The sequence below is a fragment of the Cygnus atratus genome, chromosome 2 (assembly GCF_013377495.2).
Source record: "Cygnus atratus isolate AKBS03 ecotype Queensland, Australia chromosome 2, CAtr_DNAZoo_HiC_assembly, whole genome shotgun sequence".
Taxonomy (NCBI): domain Eukaryota; kingdom Metazoa; phylum Chordata; class Aves; order Anseriformes; family Anatidae; genus Cygnus; species Cygnus atratus.
This window is the reverse complement of record NC_066363.1, coordinates 151176499-151199100: the sequence shown is the minus strand read 5'-3', so window position 1 is coordinate 151199100 and position 22602 is coordinate 151176499. Positions and strand designations below refer to the sequence as shown.

General features: G+C 35.5%; 1 protein-coding gene across 7 annotated transcripts in view; it reads left to right on the top strand.

The window, feature by feature from the left end:
- Window positions 1–22602, top strand: part of ASAP1 (ArfGAP with SH3 domain, ankyrin repeat and PH domain 1) — a 147061-nt gene that overhangs the window by 87195 nt on the left and 37264 nt on the right. For all 7 annotated transcript variants that reach the window (XM_050709265.1, XM_035556294.2, XM_035556293.2 and 4 more), the window contains 11 exons: window positions 698–827; window positions 1316–1401; window positions 2362–2437; window positions 3106–3192; window positions 10635–10735; window positions 11150–11219; window positions 13459–13546; window positions 14600–14648; window positions 20107–20270; window positions 21807–21940; window positions 22373–22464. In XM_050709265.1, the coding sequence (XP_050565222.1) occupies window positions 744–827; window positions 1316–1401; window positions 2362–2437; window positions 3106–3192; window positions 10635–10735; window positions 11150–11219; window positions 13459–13546; window positions 14600–14648; window positions 20107–20270; window positions 21807–21940; window positions 22373–22464 (1031 nt within the window). In that variant the 5' untranslated portion in view covers window positions 698–743. The remainder of the gene's footprint in view (window positions 1–697; window positions 828–1315; window positions 1402–2361; window positions 2438–3105; window positions 3193–10634; window positions 10736–11149; window positions 11220–13458; window positions 13547–14599; window positions 14649–20106; window positions 20271–21806; window positions 21941–22372; window positions 22465–22602) is intronic.

The window sequence follows — 22602 nt, the reverse complement described above, 5'->3', positions numbered from 1 at the left end:
TCAGTGTTTATCAAGTGTAGCTAAAGAGGAGAAATAAATAGTTTAGATTTTTCTACTCTGTACTGAGAAATACGGAGCAGCAGCAGAGAAACTACTCTGAAATCTGAATAAGGGGAGCCACATGATAAAGCTGTAGTTAGAAAATCTCAGGATGGAGTCTTAGTTCTATATTTGTATTTCGCTATTTCAGACTTCACTGTTGGCTTTCTCTGAAAATATAATGACTGGAAGTCATATCATTTGGTGTATGTGGTAAACTTCATGCTGTCATCTTGCTTTTCTTAATGCCTGCTGTAGGAAGCAAGAAACTTGTTTAAGATATTTTGCCATTTTCTTACCAAGTCAGTAGTTTCTTATATGTATGATTGACATTGCAGTATATAAAGATGACAGCTATGGAGAACATCATATAGAAAAAAATTACATACAGATTCTTCTCACTCCCTCCCCCCTCTACTCAGTTAAAGGATTTAAAGGAGGAAGGACAGCTTCGTGACTGGATTAAAAAATAATACTAATAAAAAGTTTCATTATTGATGGATTAAAAAAAAAAAGGAAGATTTACTATCATCATTTACTACTCATCTTCAGAATGGTTTCTTTAATATAATACTCACTTAAGAAAGCAAAAAACAAACAAATGAAAAACCTAGATAACATGATAGAAGAAATTTCCTAAAATCTGTTCTAATTTCAGTACAAAAATTGAAAAGGAAAAAAGAGAGCATGCGAAACAGCATGGGATGATACGAACGGAAATAACAGGAGCTGAGATAGCAGAAGAAATGGAGAAGGAAAGGCGGCTCTTTCAGCTACAGATGTGTGAAGTAAGAGGTTTCAGCTTTAATTAAGATGCTGTAATGTAAAGTGCTTTGTGGGTCTTTTCTTAAAGCAGATTTCATCACAGTTATCATTTAGTGGGGGTGGAGGGAGGAAATTATTTCAAGGTAACATAGTACAGCAATATAAGGATAGTTTCTTTAGCAACTATGAAACTTGGCTTCCTTTTTGTTTTACTCTATTTTTTGTTTGTTTGTTTTTAGATTGTTATAATAAGGTTTGTGGGCTGAAAATGCACCACAGAAGTATTTTTTTATTTTTCAGGTGTATGGTTGAGCTTTCAGGAAGAAATTTTTTTAGGAATGACCATATAAAGTGTTACCTAATTTATATTTAACGGTGGTAGACTGATAGTTTGAGTCAACACCCAAATTGAACACAAAGATAATTAATTGAGCAAATGATGTTTTATTGTTTGAAAATAGTTGAATGTTGTAAGGCATGATAATAGCATATTTTTTCACTGTCCATACAGTATCTTATTAAGGTTAATGAAATCAAGACAAAAAAAGGTGTGGACCTTCTGCAGAATCTCATTAAGTATTATCATGCACAATGCAAGTAAGTGCAATGCTGTTAAGTTTTATTTACAATATTTCATTTACATCAGTGATTGCTTTCCATTGTTCTGAATTTGTTGACATCAGGAATTCTTACCACAACTGTGACCTGCCAGCTGACTTGTTAGGCTGAAGTCTTTCAGTAAAGAGTATAAAAGTAACTGGTGGAGGAGCCTGATAGAGAAAGAGGCCAAAGGAAAACACTACATGTTGCATACAAAGTTCATTTTAGTTCCTGAGGCATGGTAGAACAGAATTTTAGAAGTAGCTTGTTTATTCTATGTAACAGTCTCACGTGGATTGCTTTAAACCATTGTGAAAAACATTAATTTCTTTGAAATCCTAAAGCTTCCTAAGGAAATTCGTATCCCCTGAAGGGGTTAAAAAAAAGCTTCACAGTGATAAAAATCAATTGATTTTCTTCACATTTCTAACTTAGAATAAATGCCTGAGGATAGAAGTAGGAATTGTTTATCTACAATAGCATGTATGCCCTGCAATAAACTGCTAACTAGTAAATTCAGCAGTGCAGTTAATTGAATGTGCACTATTTGTAACATTTTACAAGACTAATTGTTAAACTTTTACAATTAGTATCTGGCAAGAATTACATGTATTTTAGGTGTTGCCACCTCATTTACTAACATGAAATTCTTGTTTGGCTCATATTTTTATATAGTGAAACTAAATTCAGCAAGGTAAATTAAATATATCTGGACTGAAATACAACTTTCAGGCCTTTCCGAAGTATATTGCTGTTAGAGGAATGTGTAATCTGTGGTGGAAAATGGTTAGATTGATAGTAAAACTGTTCACGTTGGGATAGAGATGTTCTGATTTCTGAACATTGAGCTGGGTAAGTTTTTAATATAATGGGAGGGGGAAAAAAAAGTAAAACCAACCTACTTTGTTTTATGAATTATTTGTATTCCTGATGAATCACAGGTATTTTTCATTGTAGTTTCTTCCAAGATGGCTTGAAAACAGCTGATAAACTTAAACAATATATTGAAAAGTTGGCTGCTGACTTATATAATGTAAGTTTGCTTGTAAATAGTTGAATGTCTGAAAATAGATTTTTTTTTTTTGTTTATATGGATCAATTTTAGATATTTATATCCTATAAATTGTGTTCTTTGACTCTGTGCATATAGCTAGACTGAAGAAAAACATCTTGTCTCTATCTTAAAGCTTGTATTCTGTTGTTACAGTAATAAGGAAAAGCAGCTGTCATTCTACTACTGATTTAATGTTGCATTTAAAATAGACCTAGTTTAAAATGGGAATCTTTGAATTGGATTACATTACTAGCACCAATTTTAGCTGCCACTTTCACTTTTTTTCCCGTGTACAGCTGCTTGATGATACCACCACAGTTTGGGTTAATTAACTTTCCTGTGGTGTTCATGGAAGGCACGTAGTAATGTATAACCAAAGCTCATTTGTCACCCAAGTGCTTTTGTATTTTATAATCGGAATTACAATAATTCCATTTGCTATTGTAGTTTGTGGCTAGATTAAACAGTATTTCCATTCCTTAAGTCATCTGTCAAGCTTATTGGAGTTACTTAATTAATATTTCAGTGACTGGCTTAGTTGCATTAGATGTAATGAACTGTTGAAGTGTAACAGAACAGGGCATACAGAACTGTATATTTACCTTAGCTTGCGACTTGTAGTTTATAATGGTGATCTCTTTCAATAGATAAAGCAGACACAAGATGAAGAAAAGAAACAACTTACCGCTCTTCGTGATTTGATAAAATCTTCTCTGCAGCTTGATCAAAAGGAGGTAAATAATTTAGATGTACTATTTTCAGAGAAAATGTGAATTTATGGATTCTGAATTCAGAAGTTGGTTTAATTCATTCTCAGTTTGTGTATCAATTTATTTAGAAGAGTTACTTTATGAAGAATGCAACAAAACTAATATTTAGTGTCCAACTACATTTCAACAACCAATACCTAGACTAATCCTTGGTTTCACTTTAATGTATCAAAATAAATTATTCAGTGTTTTTTGTACAGTTTCGTGTTTTGTTTTTTTTTAGTTTACTGTTGTGGTAGTTTTAGTCAGCTGGGCAGCTGAGCTGTACCACAACTGCCCTTTCAGTTCCCCTCCTCAAAGGGAAAGGGGGAGAAAATACGATGGAAGGGGCCCAAGGGTTGAGATAAGGACAGGGAGATCACTCAATAATTATCATCATAGGCAAAATAGACTCAGCTTAGGGACATTAATATAATTTATTGCCTATTATAGAGCAGTGAGAAACTAAAAGTAAACTAAAAACACCTTCTCCCCCTGAGTAGCGCAGAGGAACCTGTGGTCAGTCCGTGACGCTCCCATGAGATGCCGTCCTTCCCTAACTGAGCCTGCGGGGGCTGCCCACAGGCAGCAGCTCTTCAACAACTGCTCCCACATGGCTCCGTCCCACGGGGTCCATCCCCCAGGAGCAAACTGCTCCAGCACGGGTCCCCCACGGGCGGCAGCTCCCCCCAGACCCCCTGCTCCTGCGTGGGCTCCTCTCCAAGGGCTGCAGCTCCGGCCCGGGGCCTGCTCCTGCGGGGGCTCTCCATGGGCCGCAGCCTCCTCCAGGCCACATCCACCTGCTCCACCGGGGGCTCCTCCACGGGCTGCAGCGTGGAGATCTGCTCCAGTGTGGGACCCATGGGCTGCAGGGGGAGCAGCCTGCTCCACCAGGGGCCTCTCCACAGGCCGCAGAGGAACTGCTGCTGTGTGCCTGGAGCACCTCCTGCTGCACTGACCTTGGGGGCTGCAGGGCTGGGTCTCACCCCTCTCTCCCAGCTACTTTTTTTTTTTTTTTCCCTTTCTTAAATCTGCTCTCACGGAGGTGCAAACATCACTTATTGGCTCAGCTCTGGGCCAGCATCAGGTCCCTTTGGAGCCAGCTGGAGATGGCCCTTACCTAACATGGGGCAGCTGCTGGACTCTTCTCACAGAGGCCACCTCTGCAGCCCCCACTACCAAAACCTTGCCACGTAAACCCAATGTAACTATAACAGTTGCAGTGGATCAGATAGATACTTATCTACCCCAGCATCCCGTCCTTGGCGATGATCAAGAATGAATGTTCAGGAAAAAATGCAAAGTGATGGAACGCATGCTTTTCTTATATGCTGCCATCCTACAGCCATGTTGTGCTCAGGATTTTCCTGACTTAAGTGGTCCTGGGTAGACATGGAGACTTGCCTTTACATAGTGATTTCCATATTAGTGTTCATCTGTTCAGCTATATGGATTTTATGCTGTACTCCTCCCCAAACCCCTTTTGCTAATACTACATCATGATGAGGAAAATTTGTGTATGAACCAGATAAGTGCTTGAGACAGGGCAGTTAAAGACTAAAATACATCCACAGTTGCACTGTGGTAACAGAGGTGAAGGGAAAACATGCAATGTCCTTTGCAGGTGTTCTGGAATACTCATTAAATTAACAGCTAGGATACAAATAGTGAGTTTTTACCTGTGATAACATGTGCAAGTCATAGTGCCTGAGAACTGATTTTTATTTTTATTTTTTTGCTTTCCTTTAGGGAAAGTTCACTTATTCTCCTCTGTTCATTTTTTTCTTAGGTAAATAAAAATTAGTATTTGTCAAATATCTATTCATCTCATTAAATATTTATTATTAAATATGAGGAATTTAATGATTATTCATTAGACAGTTAGCATTCCATTACATATATTTGATCATGCACAGATATAATTGCGGAATATTACTAATATCAAATATACATAAGAATAGAACTTATGAGCAGTTATACTGAGTCGGCCAAAGGTCTCCAACAGTGATCAGTCATGAGTTTTGAGTAAAATGTAGAGCAATTAATGCTGATACTTTCCCACAATATTTTCTTGTTAATAGTAAGACTATCTTGGTCGTGTTTCCGTACCGATGATAGTACCTTTGTATTTAATACCCCTCTGTTGTTTTCCCCTCTTTGAACTTGTACAGTTGCTTTCCAAAGCAGTGTAAACTAGTAGTGCCTGTTTCACCCATGTCTTCCCCACCATCATGGCATATTATCTTAAAACCTTCTTCTTTTGTTTTGAACTTTTAGATGTGCATACCCTTCTCAGGATGGCAGCGCTTGTAGATTTATGATAGCATCACTGCCTTTTCTGATGTCATTTTATTTTATTTTTTTCTTTCCACAGATGTCCTAACATTGACTTACTTTTTCACCAACCCTTAATGTAGTGGAGTATTTAAAAACAACAAAAAAAATAAAAATAAAAAAAATATAACCGTAGCATCCTTTTCTGAATGTTAATAGCCAATTCACAGTATCTTATTTTTCCCCTATGCATTACTTTGCATTTGTTTAGAGTTATCTTCACCTATCTACTGTCAAGTTACTCACGATTGTGAGATCCTTATGAAAGTCTTTCTTAGGTATCCTGAATAATGTAATACCATATAGCAAACTTGGACAGTTTAGCCAGTTTAGCCTTTTCCAGATTTAGTTTGACACCATGTGTCCTGTCACATCTCTCCAGGAAATTCATTTATTTCCTGCTTTTAACTTGTTTGCTCTTGTAGCACTGTAATTGTTTCACTTTTGGAAGTGAAAATTGTGCTGACTGAAAGTCCAGATAGACTGTATCAGACAGATTTCTCATGTCTGTCTGCTTACTGAATCTTTCACAAAATTTCAGGAGACTTTTAAGGCATAACCTTTCTTTACATAAGCTGCACCTGTTCTTCCAGTATTATATATGCTGAAAGAATAATAAAGAATATTAATACTAATTTTCATAATTCTCTTCATGTGGTGTGAAGCTTACCAAATCTCTCTTTTCCTGTAATTCTTTTGGAACCTCATCAAAAATACAATTTCAGTAATTGGGGCAAATAAGTATTTTTACGGGTTTTGACATAATTTTGTAGGTAGCATGTTGTAATCATAGGTATTGCATATAGATAAATGTCTTGAAGTTAGTGAATTATTTCACAGTCACAATGAATAAGGAATGATTGAGTCCTTTCTTAGTGTTCTTTTCTTTTGAAGACTTGCGTATGCGTGCTTTCATAATATAGATGTGCATCTGAAACAGATAAACTTTGGCAACTAGTCTGTTTCTCTCCCTGCATCTTTAATCCCATCACTTTGAAGGACAACACAACCTCAAAACATGGTTTTAAGAATTTCTTGGATATGTCACCCATGATGACAGGTGCATCTTTGAATAGATACCAATTTATTGTAAGATGTGCAGCCCTTTCTGGTAGTTGGTGTTCCCTTATCTCATCCTCTGCTATCTTTCCCAATACTCTGCAGATGGAGGAAAGAAATAACAATGTGCACATGGACCCAGTGGATTTTTTTCCATAAAACATATAAAACTTCACATACATGTGTTACATTTTTAATCTCCCTGCTACCTGAATCACTGTGACTGTAACTTGGGCTCGTTCTCCATTCTCGCTGCCAGAAATTGAACAAAGAACATTAGATTTCAAAAGCTAATTGGAAATAATTTTTAAATTTGTGAAGTGTTTTATGGGTCAATTCAGATTCAGGATACAAGATCAGGAAACAAAATCCGTTCTCTCAGTACCTTTTTCTTTGCACAAGCTACTTACCTGGGAAGCAAAGGAATAACTCCTTCTCTCCTGGCTGCTGCATGTGCTAAGTTCAAGCTAGTGAATCTGAGAATTAGGACAAACAAGTCTTTATTCTTAAGTGCCATGTAGTGTACATATGTGGCAGCATATTGTACAAGCCAAGTTTCAAAAGCTGCTTGCGGGGTATCATGAAGTAGAATAATTAAATGAGTTGTACTGGATGTACTGTTAGTTTCTTGGTTACATTTTTCCTGAACGTCTAGCGAGAATTGTTCTGTTTCAGTGGAAAGTAACCTCATTTTAAAAATAAAAATAAGTCAAATTCTGAAACTTAGATATATCTAAGTTGTAATAGGAGTAGCTTCACAGGCATCAGGAAAATAAACTATGAAATTATAATATAGACAAATTCTAGGGCTCTTAAGAAACTGGATGTAGATTTTTATGATATCTATATAGAAAACATGGTAAATGTAAAAAAAAAAAAAAAAAATTGTGTTTGGCTTGAAGAGAATTGAAATCATGTCTTTGAGGAAAAAGGAGCAATATTGTGATTCTCAGATACTTAGTCAAATCTGCTGTAATGAAGGAATCCACCGTTTTGGATAAAATTGATCACATAGATCTTCTCTTTTAACGTAAGAACTTTCACTCATGTAATTCTGATACATTACATAACTCAGAGATAAGACTGGCAAATCTTGAGAAGCTTGATACAACAATGTCTATGTTATCTAGGTAATCGTATTTTAATCCTGATATAACGTTGCAGCATTTGTTATTCGTTAGCTAAGTGACAATAAAACTTGAAGGCATGTGGTCTAAGTTTCAGGTCATCTCTCCAGGATCATGTGTGCTTGACTCTTCAAGTACATAAAGCTGGAATTTGCTTCTGTAGCAGGTGGCATGCTTGGTTATGATTAAGAATACATGTTGTCGTCGTCCTCTACCTCCCCCCCCCCACCTTACATTAGTTCATTATAGTCTCAACATTAAGATAAATAAATAAATAAACTGATTTAATCAAAGTGTTGAAGAAGATGAAATGAATGGGATTTTCTCAGGTGGGTTTGTGAAGATTCAGAAGTACTCCTCTAAAAATTATACTGGCAGGGAAGCAGTTTGAAGTCTAAATTCCTTTTACCTTCTGTTGTAAGAGAAGGGAAGCCCAAACTTGTGATTCCCATCCAGATTGTAAATTCTGTCACTGTTAGCCTCTCTGGAGTTGCCGTTAGATAAATGAGACTTCCTTCTCGTCTCAGACAGACATTCCATCGTAGATGATGAGAGAGATCTGCATAGCTATTAAATCTACTAAAGCATTTAGGGTCATTTTGAATTTAAAATAACACATATGAAAAAACTAACAGTCAGCACCCATACATTGGAAGAAACAGTAACTCTGTGAGTTAACCGCATTCCCTACTCTTTCAAGGTCTTATAATGCAACTCTCATTTTACTTCTGCTTGCATTCAAGGTGTTCGGTTATCACTACAGACATCTGTAATGCTCGTACACATTTTGCTGGCGTGTCTGTCCTTGCATCAGTGAAAAGCTATTACTGTAATCTTTGGAGTTACCTGGTTCTTGGCCATATCTTGGCAATCTGTGAATGTTGGTTTGTGCAGAAGTGCTAGTGCTGTAACTTCACAATGGGAAGTACAGCTTACAAGGGCACTGCTGCGTGTAATGTCTCTTGCCACTACATGCTGTCTTAATATCAAGCTTCTTTAATTTTGCATAAGAACTATCTGTGTAAAATAACTGTGGTTTAAATCTTTGGGTAAAAATATTTTAAACTATAATAGTGTAATTTTAATGATGTGAAATACTTTGTATGTTAAGCTTTTTAACATTTAAGCACTTCTAAGTTTTAAAGGAAACTGAGCCTTCAATACATGTTTCTACTGGTATTCTCATGTTTTAATTATTTTTGCAAATGCAACTGACAGCTTTATTTTCAGTATAGCTGATCGTTAGACTCATGTTTCATGTCTATTTTGTTAACTGCTTCTTGACATTTTGATTTTTCCCCAAATCTCTGTCTGATACACTCTTTAGAACAGGAATTACAGCTCATTATGTTCTTTCCAATGCTGATGTCAATAGAGCTCTCATTCCAATGGGGGTTCAAAGTCTGTGTATAAAAAATTAGCTGCTTACTGTGATAGTGTAAACACTGGAGGCAGCACATTACGTGTGGCAGTCTTCATGCTGCTTCCAACCACAATTGACAGTTCTACCAAATCACTTGTCTCTAAACTCATCTGACAAATTTCTTACCAAAAAAAAAAAAGTTTTCTAAGGACGCAGTATAAAATAAGAGGGTGTAATCTTCAAAACTGTGCCCTGAAAGGGAAACCAGGGAAGTAATGTAACTTCCTTTTTTTTTTTTTTGGGGGGGGGGGGGGGGGGGGGGATGGCATGGAGAGGGGTGATTTCCAGATGTTTTGCAGGAAATTGTTCCACAGCTACAGTAAAACAGTATTAATGTATTCTTAATTATATCTTCTTATATGGCTTTGCAAAAATTAAAAGTTAACTTTGGGCATGGTCTTTAACAGAAATTCATAATTAGCTCCGCTATGCTGGAGGACACAATATGACTACCATTTTAGACACTTTAAATGTAACGAAGATGCAAAGACACTTTGCAGGATTTGATCCTGCAGTGGTTTTAGTTGCTTTTATGAAGTCAGTGTCATATATGTAATGTGCAGTGTTTTGTTGTGTTTTTTTTACTTAATGAGCAAAACCACCGGTGTGCCTAAATAAAGAATTGTTGGCCTTCTTTCTAGTAGTATCATTAGAAAGGGGGATAATTGTTTTATTAGATATGGGGGCTATAAAATTTATGTTCAAGGAGTATGTTTTAAAATAAAATAATAATTCTTGTTTAAAATTATTTGCTTTCTCTCTCCTCTATTGCTTTTGCCTTTCGTGATCGAAGTCTAGGAGAGTAAGTCAATGTTTTAATGAATTTTGGGGGATTTTCTGATGCTCTTGTTAATCCATTTCACCTAAGTGTTTCACTAAGTCAGGCCCAAAGCTATTTCAGTTGACATCATTCATTAAAACTCCTAAATTGTATATGTATTTTAATTGGATTAAAAAAAGCAGTTATTAGCATTTGTTTTTTTGTGTAAATACGTATATATCCGTATATATGCATGCTTTATTCTGTTGCTTTATTTTTGAAATTTGATATCAGCCTTCTGTTCTTAAGTTATAAGCTTATGCAGTTTTAAACTTCCATATTTTAAACAGGCATTATTTTTAGATACATATTGGCCATCCATACTATACTCAAAACTCCTAATGAGGTAATAGTCTTGAGCACACAGTTAGCTCAAGATCATTATTTTTAGATACATATTGGCCGCCTATACTATACTCAAAACTCCTAATGAGATAATAGCCTTGAGCACGCAGTTGACTCAAGATCAGGTGATGTAAAAGCAAGCTCTTGTATGGATGTAAAACATCCATTAGGAGTTCTCTCTTTTTTAAAAAATCTTTATTAATTTGTGAGGTTGTGGTAGAGACGAGAAGTGAAGTAAATGGGAGTAAAGGTCAGGAAAACTTACAGTAAGTACAACTTACAGTGATGTGCACAGTAAAGCGTTTTCTTTTTTTTCTAGGATTCTCAGAGCAGGCAAGGAGGATACAGTATGCATCAGCTCCAGGGGAATAAGGAATATGGCAGTGAGAAGAAAGGCTATCTTTTAAAGAAGAGTGATGGGTATGTTCTCAGAGTGCGTAATACATAGTGGTAGCTCTTGTTCTCGCGTGGATTTTTATTGTTTTGTACTCTGGGTGCTTAAGGCGTATGCACCTATTAAATGTGCCACAACTGCTGAAGAATTTTTGCAGTTTGAATCAGAATACAATCAGAAATTATTATAGTAAACACAAAAAAGTCAAAACCAAAATCCTATGTCAAATTAAAAAGAAAGCTGTTGTCTTTATAAGTCTCTGAAAAGCACTTAAGTCCTATCATAAATACCCAACTTATTTTTGTTGAGGCATTTAGTAAAATTTGGACTGCCTCTGTTTGTTTCTCAAGGATAATCTTGTCAAAACATATAAGGGATTAAAATGTGTTTTGAAATCATGTCTAGATTCTGATTTTGTTGTTGTTGATGTTCTTACCTAGGTTAAGGAAAGTATGGCAAAGAAGAAAGTGCACTGTTAAAAATGGAATTCTTACCATATCACATGCAACTGTAAGTTATTTTTATACCTCTTCGTTAAAATAATAAATTATGATTACTCTTTCACGATGAGTCTGTTGGTATTCTGTAATTACAAAAAAAGATGCGACTTCTGCTTCAAACTGTTAAAGTTCTGTGGGTTATCAGAAATTGGAGATTGACTTAAGGAGGGACTTGTTGCTCTGTTCTCAAACCATCTGGCTGTTACTGACGATTAGCATGAACAGTTTCAAGTTAGATGGACTTTCTTTTTTGAGCAGTGCACCAGTTCTTACTCTACCTTTGAGATGTGGATTATGAGTATCTATCTAAAATGAACAGTCTACAAAGAGACTGCATTAGAGCAAGATTGTACAGACTCTTCTTTGAGCCACTGGAGAACTAGTCTGGGTAGATTTGGTGAGATGTCTTGTCATGAACTCAATTCTAGCTGCTGACTGTACTGAAAGACTAATCAGCTGGTTCATATATAGGTGTCCGTATTACAGACATTTTACTCCTTCGTAGGATATTAAAAACATAAATTCCTTTAATGCCCACATGTTGGTTTTGTTTAAAGAAATAAATTGCAATCATTCAACTAATCAGAGTGAGAAATGGAAAGGGAAAAAAGTCATTTGAAATTAGTTCAAATCTTCCTGTGGAAGATTTGAGGTAGGTAAACTCCTCTTTAGACTTATACATTGTTTTTTTTTGCTTCTATAGACTCTGACGTTTGATTGAATTCCAAAATGTATTAATCAATAGTTTGATAAGGAAATGGTGAATATATTGATTGATTTTAAATAATTTAAAAAAAAAAAAAAAAAAGGGAGGGGGTTGGAGGATCTTGATCATACCAAGTTTTGAGAATTGGGCATGTATCTGAAGTATCTTCCTAGGAATGCCAAATCTTGAGGAAGCAACAACAATGTCACGGTAGACGCAGTTCTAAAACTGCCTTGGGGCAGCATGACACAAACTTACGCCTGTTACTTTTTTTAAAGGAGATGGCCACATTTCAGCACCCTTCTTTCACCTTTTCCCCAAATTCCACTGATGGTCATGACTATTAGTGTCCAAAGTTAATTTCCTTTCTTAAGAAAGTTAAAAGGGAGTTGTTTATAACTCCAGGGGGTTGTGCTTTTTTTTTTTTTTAACAGCTAAGAAGTTATCCTCACCTAATTTGAGGACCCGTTTAATCATGTAACTTGAGATTAGTTAGCAATATCTAAATTAGTAATGGTTCAGTTTAAATCGCTATTTAAGAATGTATATGTTTATATATGTTTTGTGAACCTTAAATCTTGCCAGTTTAGAATTCTTTGAATCACACTATTAGTTGTAGTTTTCCATTTCTTGTATGTAGCTGTGTAAAAAGAGCAGTCCATTTGCTATTTCCTGTTGCAGTGCCAAGTAGAAAGTAATTTTCTTGTTTTCAGTGATGAAAGGTTCAGATCATGACAATATGTTTGAGACTGAGAATCCAATTGTATATTTACTCCTTCAAGGAACTGTTGCTCCTTGAGTGTTAAAAAATACTGCACTGATGATCTTGTCCTGCCAAACATTTGACAATGTGGGAAACACATTTCTATATTTTTTGGTTTGTTGCATGTGTGCTACTTTTTTTTTCTTCTTAACAGTTTCTAACGTGAACAATTTCCAAAACTCAGTTCAGAAGTATTTACTAATAAGTGACATGTCTCATGTTAACGTGATTAACAGCTGTTAGATATAAACTGAACTTTAATTCAGTATCTTCATAGTTTTTGTTAAGCCTGTGTATACCAAAATAATTCTAGAGTCATATTTAGCTATCACGTCTTAAATTCTCTGCTGCTATTTTAGGTTATTTTAGTAGTTGTATTTAGTCCAAGATCTGAATCTCCAGATCTGCAGCTTCTCATATCCCTTTAAAATTTTTAAGACTATTAAAAAAAAAAATTGTTCTGTAGATTTAGTGTTGTTTATGAAGTACAATAGAAAAGCTAAATAGTATTATTCTAAATAGCTTATTATAAATTAAGGCGTATTCCTTTAATGCCTTTCAGTTGGTCAGGAAGAGTTGCCATGTAGATTTTCGCTTTGTTTTAAATCTGGTCCTTCTGACAGACCAGGTCAGACACAGTCATGCTGGTCTCAACTGTTTCAAAGGTGTACATGTATTCATGTCCAAACTTTAAACTACTATCACACATGCCTATTTCTCAGAATGGAAAAATAATCCTAAATCAAGACACATTTAAAGTAAAATAAATTTTCTTTTTAGTCCAACAGGCAACCAGCTAAACTGAATTTATTAACCTGCCAGGTGAAGCCAAATGCAGAAGATAAGAAGTCTTTTGATCTAATATCACGTATGTAGCAATTTTAGTACCATCTTGCATTATGTGGGATTTCTAAAAATGTTTTGAAGTCTTGTGATTACGAGATACTTTCATTAAGAATGAGGCTATGGTTCAAATTCAGATCTATATCCAGATATATGCAGTGTCTCATGAGTGTTCAGATCCCTCTAGTTTTGAAAATAGGTTGAAAAGACCAATGAATATAGAATGTATGTTGTGACAATACTGTTCATTTGTGACAAGCCATGAAATGCTGTGCTGTTTTCCTAAGTTCAGACAGACGCACGTTGTACTAAGCTGTTAAACATAAACTATATCCACTTGGTAATGGAGAAGACCTTGTTTTAATTCATTGTCTGTTCAGTTTATTGAGCACTATTTGGGGTTGAAGGTGAGGGGGTAGAAGAAGCAAGGTGAACCCAGTTTCTCATGTTCTCTTATCCTCCTTGCAAAATATTAATTATTTTATCTAAAATCAGTAGTGACTTCTGTATTCTCAGCATTAGAGATTCTATGATTTCACTTCTCCCTGTTTTGGGCTTTGTATCCATTAGGTTTTTAACTGTTTTCTAAGTAGATGAGTATGGATTTCAAGATTTGCATATACAGTATTAAATAACAAACAGCTCAGCATTCTATATTTACAAGAACAGTCTATGAAACCTTTGAATGTGAGGGCTAATACTCAGTTTGTACCTCATTCTTTAATTAGCAGAAAAGTTTCTTAAACAAGACAGAAGGAAAAGTAGGACAGGAATAAACTCTTTTCTGCTACTAATTTATCAGATTTGACTTCAGAAATGATTATGAGATAAAATTTGATTCTTATGCTTAGTACTCTTTAACATTTTGAAGCATAGGTTTTTGACATACATACTCCTGGTGTAAATCAAAATCCACTATTTCATCTTCGTTTTTTTTTGAATTGTCTTACATAGCCATGAATTAATGTCGTAGGTTAAGAGAAATTGTTCTTAAAGACTTTAGTTGTTAAATAGGTTTAGTAACAGTTTCATGGATTTTTTTTCATGTGTCAAATTAAAAGATGTTTGTTTATTTCAGATAACAGAACATACCACTTTCAAGCAGAAGATGAACAAGAATACGTAGCGTAAGAATGTTTATAGTTTTTCAAGATTTCTGTCTGTAGAGATGTGTGTATGAAATCATATGGAGCAGTGGAATTAGTTTTCTCAGTTAATGCAAAAGTAGTGCACGCTTATTTCTGTTGTTGTGAGCGTATACGTGTAAACTGTTGTGTTTAGATTTACATACATTACTACAAAATGCTATAAAAACCTTGTAACATTTAAAAAAAAAAGTACAAATGAACAAAAACAATCAAAAACCAATTTGGACTGTGTACCCTTCGAGAATATTGTTTGTGTCCAGTTGCTTGGCTAATACAGATGAGATTGCAAGGGTTCAAATTAAATACTTTAATTTCTTCTTATCTTCAATGTCAACTCTCTTCTGCAGTTATGTCTTTTCTTTTTTACATCTTTTTTTACATCCTTCTGATGCCTTTTTCTCTAAATTAAAATCATTAAGTAGATAAACAACCTCTGTATAACATACAGAAGTTATTTGGAAGTAATGCATCTTTTCTACTATAGGCTGAGAAATAAGTAACAAAGCATATTTCTGAGTTTTTGTACTTCAGAATCCAGTAACTCGCTTCATCAATGCACGTTTCCAAACAGATTATTTCCTTTTCTAAAAAATCTTTCTTCCTGCTATGCCAGAACCCCTGAGAGCCATGTGCCACTTGTTTTTTTCCCTTGTATATTGCTTTCGCAGTCATCAAAAGGATGTTGTGCAGAACATCACAATCCAGTGCTCATCACCTGACAAGCCTAGGAATGAAGTTACAGTGGATAGTGCAGCAAGCCTGAACCTTCCAGGCTGCCTTGTTTTTCAGGATTGTTGTGCTTTTGTTGCTTGTCCATCTTCTAATGGAAGACTGTTGTCTCTGTTTTAAAATTACGGGGAATGTTTGATAGATATTCAAGCTATTTGGTGGCAGTGTGAGGCAACAGCCTTGACAGCTCATCACCGGGAGGAGCAGATGAAATGAGAAGCTTGGAGAGTTTGTCATGCACCTGGTTCCTTCCAGTGTCTTCCACAGCCTTATGTTGGCTGAGCGCAGTTAGTGGGTTATGAGTTATCAGTGCAAAGCTGACTTGCTTAGTCATTCTGGAACTTAATCGTTCCAGTAAGTTTATTAGTAAGCAAGAAAATACTGTTATTGCTGATCAGTAATGATCTTGATGAGTAATACGGCAGAGATTTTTGTGTCTCGGCCATAAATTACCTTGTTGGTTTAAAAGGGGAAGATGCATTTTTTATTTTTTTTTTTTTGGGGGGGGGGGAGACTCAGTGCATGAGCAGGGGAATACCTTACTAAAATAATTTTTATTATTGGTAGGTTGATAAACTCAGTTTAGCTGGCTGCCTTTGGACTCTTGAAATTCCAGGCTGGTTTTGTTTCCCATTAGAAGTATAAATCCCATCTGCTTTGCACTAGAGTCTGGTTTATCGCTTTAAAATAAAGAGGCTGGGAAAATGACTTGCAACAACATTAAAATAGTCCACTGCAAGTTTTAAAGGACTCATTTAGCTAAAGAGGCATTATTTGCATCCCAGTGTTGGAACACATGCTGACAAACTGATAGAAGCTAAGGGCATTTTGCCTGCATTTTGGCACTGTAGGCCACCGGCAAAAAGTTACTGTAATGCTACACAGTCAAGTGTTCTGTTTCAGAAAATTACTGTAGTGCCACAAATAATGTTATGTGATTTGAGATGCACAGGGAATCATTTCTTTTTTCTGTAGGAACATGTGTACGCTAGTTTCAGTTCATGAACCAGAATGTCTGTTAATGTGTCGATGGAAAAACTACAATAAAACCAAATGTTCTGTTTTCCTTGTACAGCCACTGAGTAGGAGCTTTGTTATCTAAGGTGTCATGTGAACAAAACCCTTTGATTTCCAAACTTGTTGATTTAAGACTGTTCTGTATGTACTACAGGATGCAGTTCTTTGCTAATAGTTGTCATCCTCTGGTTCCAATTTCCCCTTGATTTGTATGTGTGCTTCTCTCATCTTTCTCCTCCACTTTGTTGTATTTTTTCCACCTAAGTTTAGTGCTGCTGCTACTCTTTTTTTCCCCCTTGTGCATCGAGAAATAGATGTAGAAATAGATTTTCAAATCACTTTCCTTCCAGCCTCAAGTTTAAATGGAAAAAAGCAAGATGCATTTTCTTTACATTTAAATGACCTTGCATACTTTTTCTTACTGTTCATTTTGAACTTCTTCCAAATAGCTCTTCACTACTAATAAATAAATAAAACATACATCTATATATTAATAGCAGACAGTTTTAAACACAGATCATTGAAGCTCACATTCTGTTACAGGTCAGTTACTATATTCCCTCAAATATTTCCCTGAGTTCAGTGCATTTCTTGATTCTTATCCAGCCAGCTGTCTGTTGACCTTTAATTACTGCTTGACTGTCCTTCAAAATTCTCAGGTGGTGGTTATTCATTTCTCCAGTAGATAAAGCACAGGGTGGGGTGCGGTGGTTGTGTGTATTTGTATGTGTATTATAAGAAATATACACTCCGACTTTAAAATAAACAGATTTTTTTTTAAGCATATACAGTAGTAGATGCTTTCTAATTTTGATAACTGTGGATAAGGACAAATATACAGTGGGCATGACTTTTTAGTTCTTTTCGACCACCTTTTTTTGAAGGTTAAGAGCATATCCTTTTCTGTAGGATTAACTATTCTGCTATTATGCACACATATAACTTCAATCTAGTAATTAGCAACAATCAGAGTATTGTTCTTTGAGAAGACTGAATTGGAAGGTCCTGATGCTATCTGTTGCTAGTTCCATACAAACTTGTGCCTGAAAGTTTGAAAAGTACTACGCTAATGTTGTTCTGTTTGTGTACCTGAAAACAGCAATGTTGTGGTAGGGATTTTCAGAAGAGACAAATTTTTATCGCAAAAAAACCACCACCATGAACATGAACAACAACAACAAAAAACTATTAGCACAGTTATTGTGGTTTTCTATTAGCTTAGAAATACTGAAGAAATAAGAGGAATCTGAGTGAGAATCCATTGTACCTGAGGCTAACAAATACTTCTGCTGCCTTCGCTGGATTCAGAGCTCACCCGTGACGCCTCATTTTTGTTTAGTCTCACAGGTTTGAGAATCTGAGAATTTCCGGCAAACTAAATGCATTAAAGGACCAAAGGAAAATTTGTGGTCTAGAAAAAGTGCAGCAGAAGACTTGGACTACCAATTTTATTCTATTAGATACAAGGCAAAGCAATTCTTTGAGACTTGAGTAATTTTTAAATGATTTGAAAGAACACTACACTATTGCCTGAAGCTTTTTGACTGTTAGCTTTATGCTGGTAGTGTTGTGAAACCAAGCAAATATATTGAAGAAAGAAAAGAAAAAAAAATGGGGAAGGAAGGAAAGAAAAATGACTAGTACAGATAAGAAAAAGAGGAAGAACAGCAGTGAGAAAGTTTTTAGAACTTTTGACATTGACTCAATATGGCATAGTTACTGATACGAATTGTTTTTTTCCGAACGTACAGCATGCCAGGAAGGCCTGGCCATCAACTGTGGACTTCATGTATAATTAGCATTAGTTACTAAGAATAAGTCTATTCTTGTGTTTGTGTTAAATTGGCTTGCTGGCGCTGCGTTAGCTCTCGCTTTGACCGTCTTGCAGATGACACCAGTGACGTGCAGACTTGGACAGTGGCTTCCTTCTAGCTGAGGAAACGAAACAAAAATAATTTGTTGTCTTTCAATTTAGAAGCTCTTGATATGGAAATCTGTGGCGCACTAACAGCTGGCTCAGTGATGTCATGTTTATTTTAATTTCATCTAATATTTTTTAGTTGTTACTGCATAATTGAGTTTTATTCAGATTCTTCATTTTTAACAAACTAATGAAATCATAACCCCAAAAAGAATTGTCAGCAAAGGTCAGGATAAATGTTGTTGCTCTAAACTTAATGATTATTTTACTTTGTATGTTTAACACAACATTACTATATCATTAGAAGCAAGGCACTGCCTCCTCTTACATTTTAATAACAGCAGATTTCATCAGAAAAATTGCGGAAGAGTGCCATCTAGCGTGGGTTCTTAAACTGTGTCATGTAACTGGAGAGAAATGCGTGTGAAGGTTGTTCTTGGCTTCTAAGCTACGGAGCAAATTTATTTCCAAATATTCCAATTTCTTTTATTTTTAAGATTATTTTTTCACTATTTTTTTTAAAGCATTTTCTTTTAGGTACAAGTTCCCAGATTGTTCTCAGCCCACGTATTTCAGAAGCACGTGTATATGAAGTATATAATACACGCTGCCCATACTCCTACCTATTCAGGCTCAGAATGTTCATTGCAAGACTACTTACATAAATTTACCTTTGAAACCTTTTAAAATTATCTTTGCATTATTGTTTTAAGGAGAGATTATAAACTTCAATCTGGACTTTTATCTGTATGTTTAGATGATCATAGACGTCTTAACACATTTCAGAATGATGGTTGGAGCTGATTGTAATATTGTAAACAGGAAATGGAATGAGGGCACCGCTAAAATATTTCTGTGCAAAATATCTGCAACAGAAGTAGATCTAAAAACATCTGAAATCATTATACTTCAGAGGATTTCTTAACATGCTCTTCTTGTAAATTAGGTAATGCTGCGTCTGCAGTGTGCTTGTCTTTAGTGTAATCGCTTTCTCCACTTTGGTTTGACCTTTAAGGCAGCAGCCAGAGGTTTGTTTTGTTTTTAATTAAAACATTATGGTGTAATCAAAAACTGGCAGAGCGAGTGCACAGGGAAATCTAATGCCTGAAATATCATTAGGGAATCTTGATTTGTTGCAGTCGGCAGGTGCTCTCAAAACTCAGCGTTGGTTATCAATATTGTTACTCTCCTGTCATCTTCTGTTTTTGAACTCCTTACCCCGTTTGTTGCCATGGCCGTTTTCATTAATGTGGACATTATGCTTGGCTCTGGTTAGTGCACTGAGACTTGCATTTTGAAAGGCAATCAACATCTTCCAAAATGTGCTTGCTCTGTCCTCTGCAAGGAAGGATGCACATGGAAGAAAATAGTGGTTAGAGTTTCCTCTACTAATGGGATAGGCTTTAGGAAAACTTACTTTTTAGGAAGACACCTACTTTTACAATGGCTAAATTTACAGGAGCTTATTGGCAGCCTTTCTCTTCCACAGCTTCTGCTTATTTGAGGAAACTGAAAACTTCACTGCTTTACCCTTAAATTTGATTGCCAAAGGGACCTTAGATTTAAGACTTGTATTCTTTCTGTCTTTTCATTCTTAACCTTTTCTCAATTCTTTTCCTTTGTGTCTCAATTTTTCCCCTACTCAGTCCCAAAATGTGACTCTTCCCTATATTAACACTAATATTTTGTTCCTGGAAAGCTTTCTACAGTTTATAAATAAATTTGTATTTGCAAATGCAGATCTTCATTAAGGTCTTTATCTTGTGCTAGATGGATATCAGTACTGACTAACAGCAAAGAAGAAGCGTTAAATATGGCATTCCGTGGAGAGCAGAGCACAGGGGAGAACAGTTTAGAGGATCTGACAAAAGCCATTATTGATGACATACAGAGATTACCCGGAAATGAAGTCTGTTGTGATTGTGGCTCACCAGGTATCTCAATTTGTTAATGTCATCAACTTCTTGTTGCAAGCAAAGTGATTTCTTTGGAGGTGCAAACTAATCTTTAAGCGATATATTGATCGGTCTTCAACCTGCTTTTACAAGAACAACTATTGACTTTCATACATTAGTTCTGTTTAATTCACTAAAATATTTTTGTGTGTTGTCTGTGCTTACTTCCAGCAGTTCAAGCCCCTCTGGAGTTTGAACTGTTCTTGTTGCACTGTCTCTAGATGCTTGTTGCACTTGAATGGAAGTTGCTTGGCATCACTGATCCTGTGCATGCTACTAAGTAGAAGTGAGTAATGCTTAGACGATGACTGTGGAAAAGTTGACCTGGCCCAGATCTTACTCTGAGGTTTTATCTTGGCATGAGACTACTGGAATTGCAGTATCAAAAAATATTTGTAGATGGAATAAGTAGTTTTATGCAAAGAAATGAGACCCAGAGTTAGAATCCTATCCAACTTTATATTCAGAAGTACAGTTACAGGCCAGTTATGTGTCACTTAGAGTTTAAGGAGCCGCAGCTTGGCATAGCATTACTGAATTGGTATGGTACTTGGTAGCTGTTACAGCTTTCACATCTAAGAAGGTAATTCAAGAAGATGATCTTCACTGGGAACTGAGTAGATAGAATGTATCTTGGAGATGCTTACTGATGCAGAACTGATCCACCTGAGAAATACCTAGATAGAAACACAAAGTAGAATATTGCAAATTAATTATGTCAAGTCCTAGAATTGGTTCATTCCATTATTTAGTTGCGTAAAGCTACAGAAACTTTGGATTACAGTTCTCATTCATCTTCTAATTCATAGTGGAGTTTTAAGCTTCACTCCTGCACCCCAGCTTGCTGCTTTAAAGTCTTGATTTAATGCTTTATCAGTTAATATTTAGGACAAAGAAGATTAATTTGAAGACACATATGTATACAAAATATGTCTACAGTTACTATTTTTCCTTCAAAAGACTGATCTGGCTCCTTATGTAGCATTTGTAATGTAATGATGGAGATCTCCTCCACGACAGTGCACTTTTTTTATTGGACTAACCCCTGAGTTACTTAAATTTTCCACAACATACTACTATTCTACGTGTTGCAAAATGCTGTGGTCAATTTTTTATGAAGAAGTACTATTTAAGAAGTAAATATTAAAACTTCAGAAGTTGTCAACAGTGGAATGTAGGATGCCTGTTATTTTTAGAAATGGGAAACAAAAGCTCACCCTCTTTCTAGAAGAAGCAAATCTTACATGTGTTAATGTAGTCACACATTATGGATTTAGAAGTCTAAATTCAGTGCCATTGGGACTGTCACTAAATCTGAAAAACTAAATTCTGTTGGTCTCAACGTATGGTTATACTTCCACTGCATTTTGGGGAAAAATATGAGATATTCTTAGTTTATTTCCATTTCTTAAAAGGTTAAATGAGGAATTATTTCAGATTACATTTGGATTTCTTTCCACCATAAAAAACTCCTTCTTGAACTTCCACTAAATATTTTGTTTTTCAATTCTACAGATCCAACATGGCTATCAACTAATTTGGGCATTTTAACCTGCATAGAGTGTTCTGGAATACACAGAGAAATGGGTGTCCATATTTCTCGAATCCAGTCTTTGGAATTAGACAAATTAGGAACCTCTGAACTCTTGGTAAGTTTATTTTCTAGTTGTTTTTTTTTTTTTTGTGTGAGTTCACAAAATTACTATTCATTTAAAGCAAATTTTGCCAAGCATAAATCTCTGTTAAGTCTGAGCTTTTTTCCAGAACTTCCGGATTAGTGTACGGGCGTTGTTCCAGTGTTTGTGCTGCTAGTTTTTCATTCCATTTTTGTATCTGAGGCAGTTTATCTGGAAATGCAAATAATTAGCTGTGGCTGTGAAGTCAGTTTTACAACAAATCCTGATTCACACTTTATTTTAATTGCTTTCCATTTTAATGTAAGTATTGTGCTTTAATTTTGTAACCTTTTGCGTTCTACCTATTGTTAATAGTGTGGAAAATGCATATTAATAGTCCAGGTTTTAGCTTTCTGTTAGCTGGAAAAAAAAAAGACAACAAAAACCTCTTTTTTTTTATTGCAGCTGGCCAAGAACATAGGAAATAATAGTTTTAATGATATTATGGAAGGGAATTTACCTAGTCCTTCACCTAAACCGAGTCCATCAAGTGATATGTAAGTTTTGAATCTCTAAATTCTTCAATATTAGTTTTACCATGGAATATATATGTGCATGTAAAATGTCTTAAGCAATAAAAAAAAAAAGCTAGAGGTAGACTACGACAGCAGGAAACATTTTTTTTTTAACTCCAT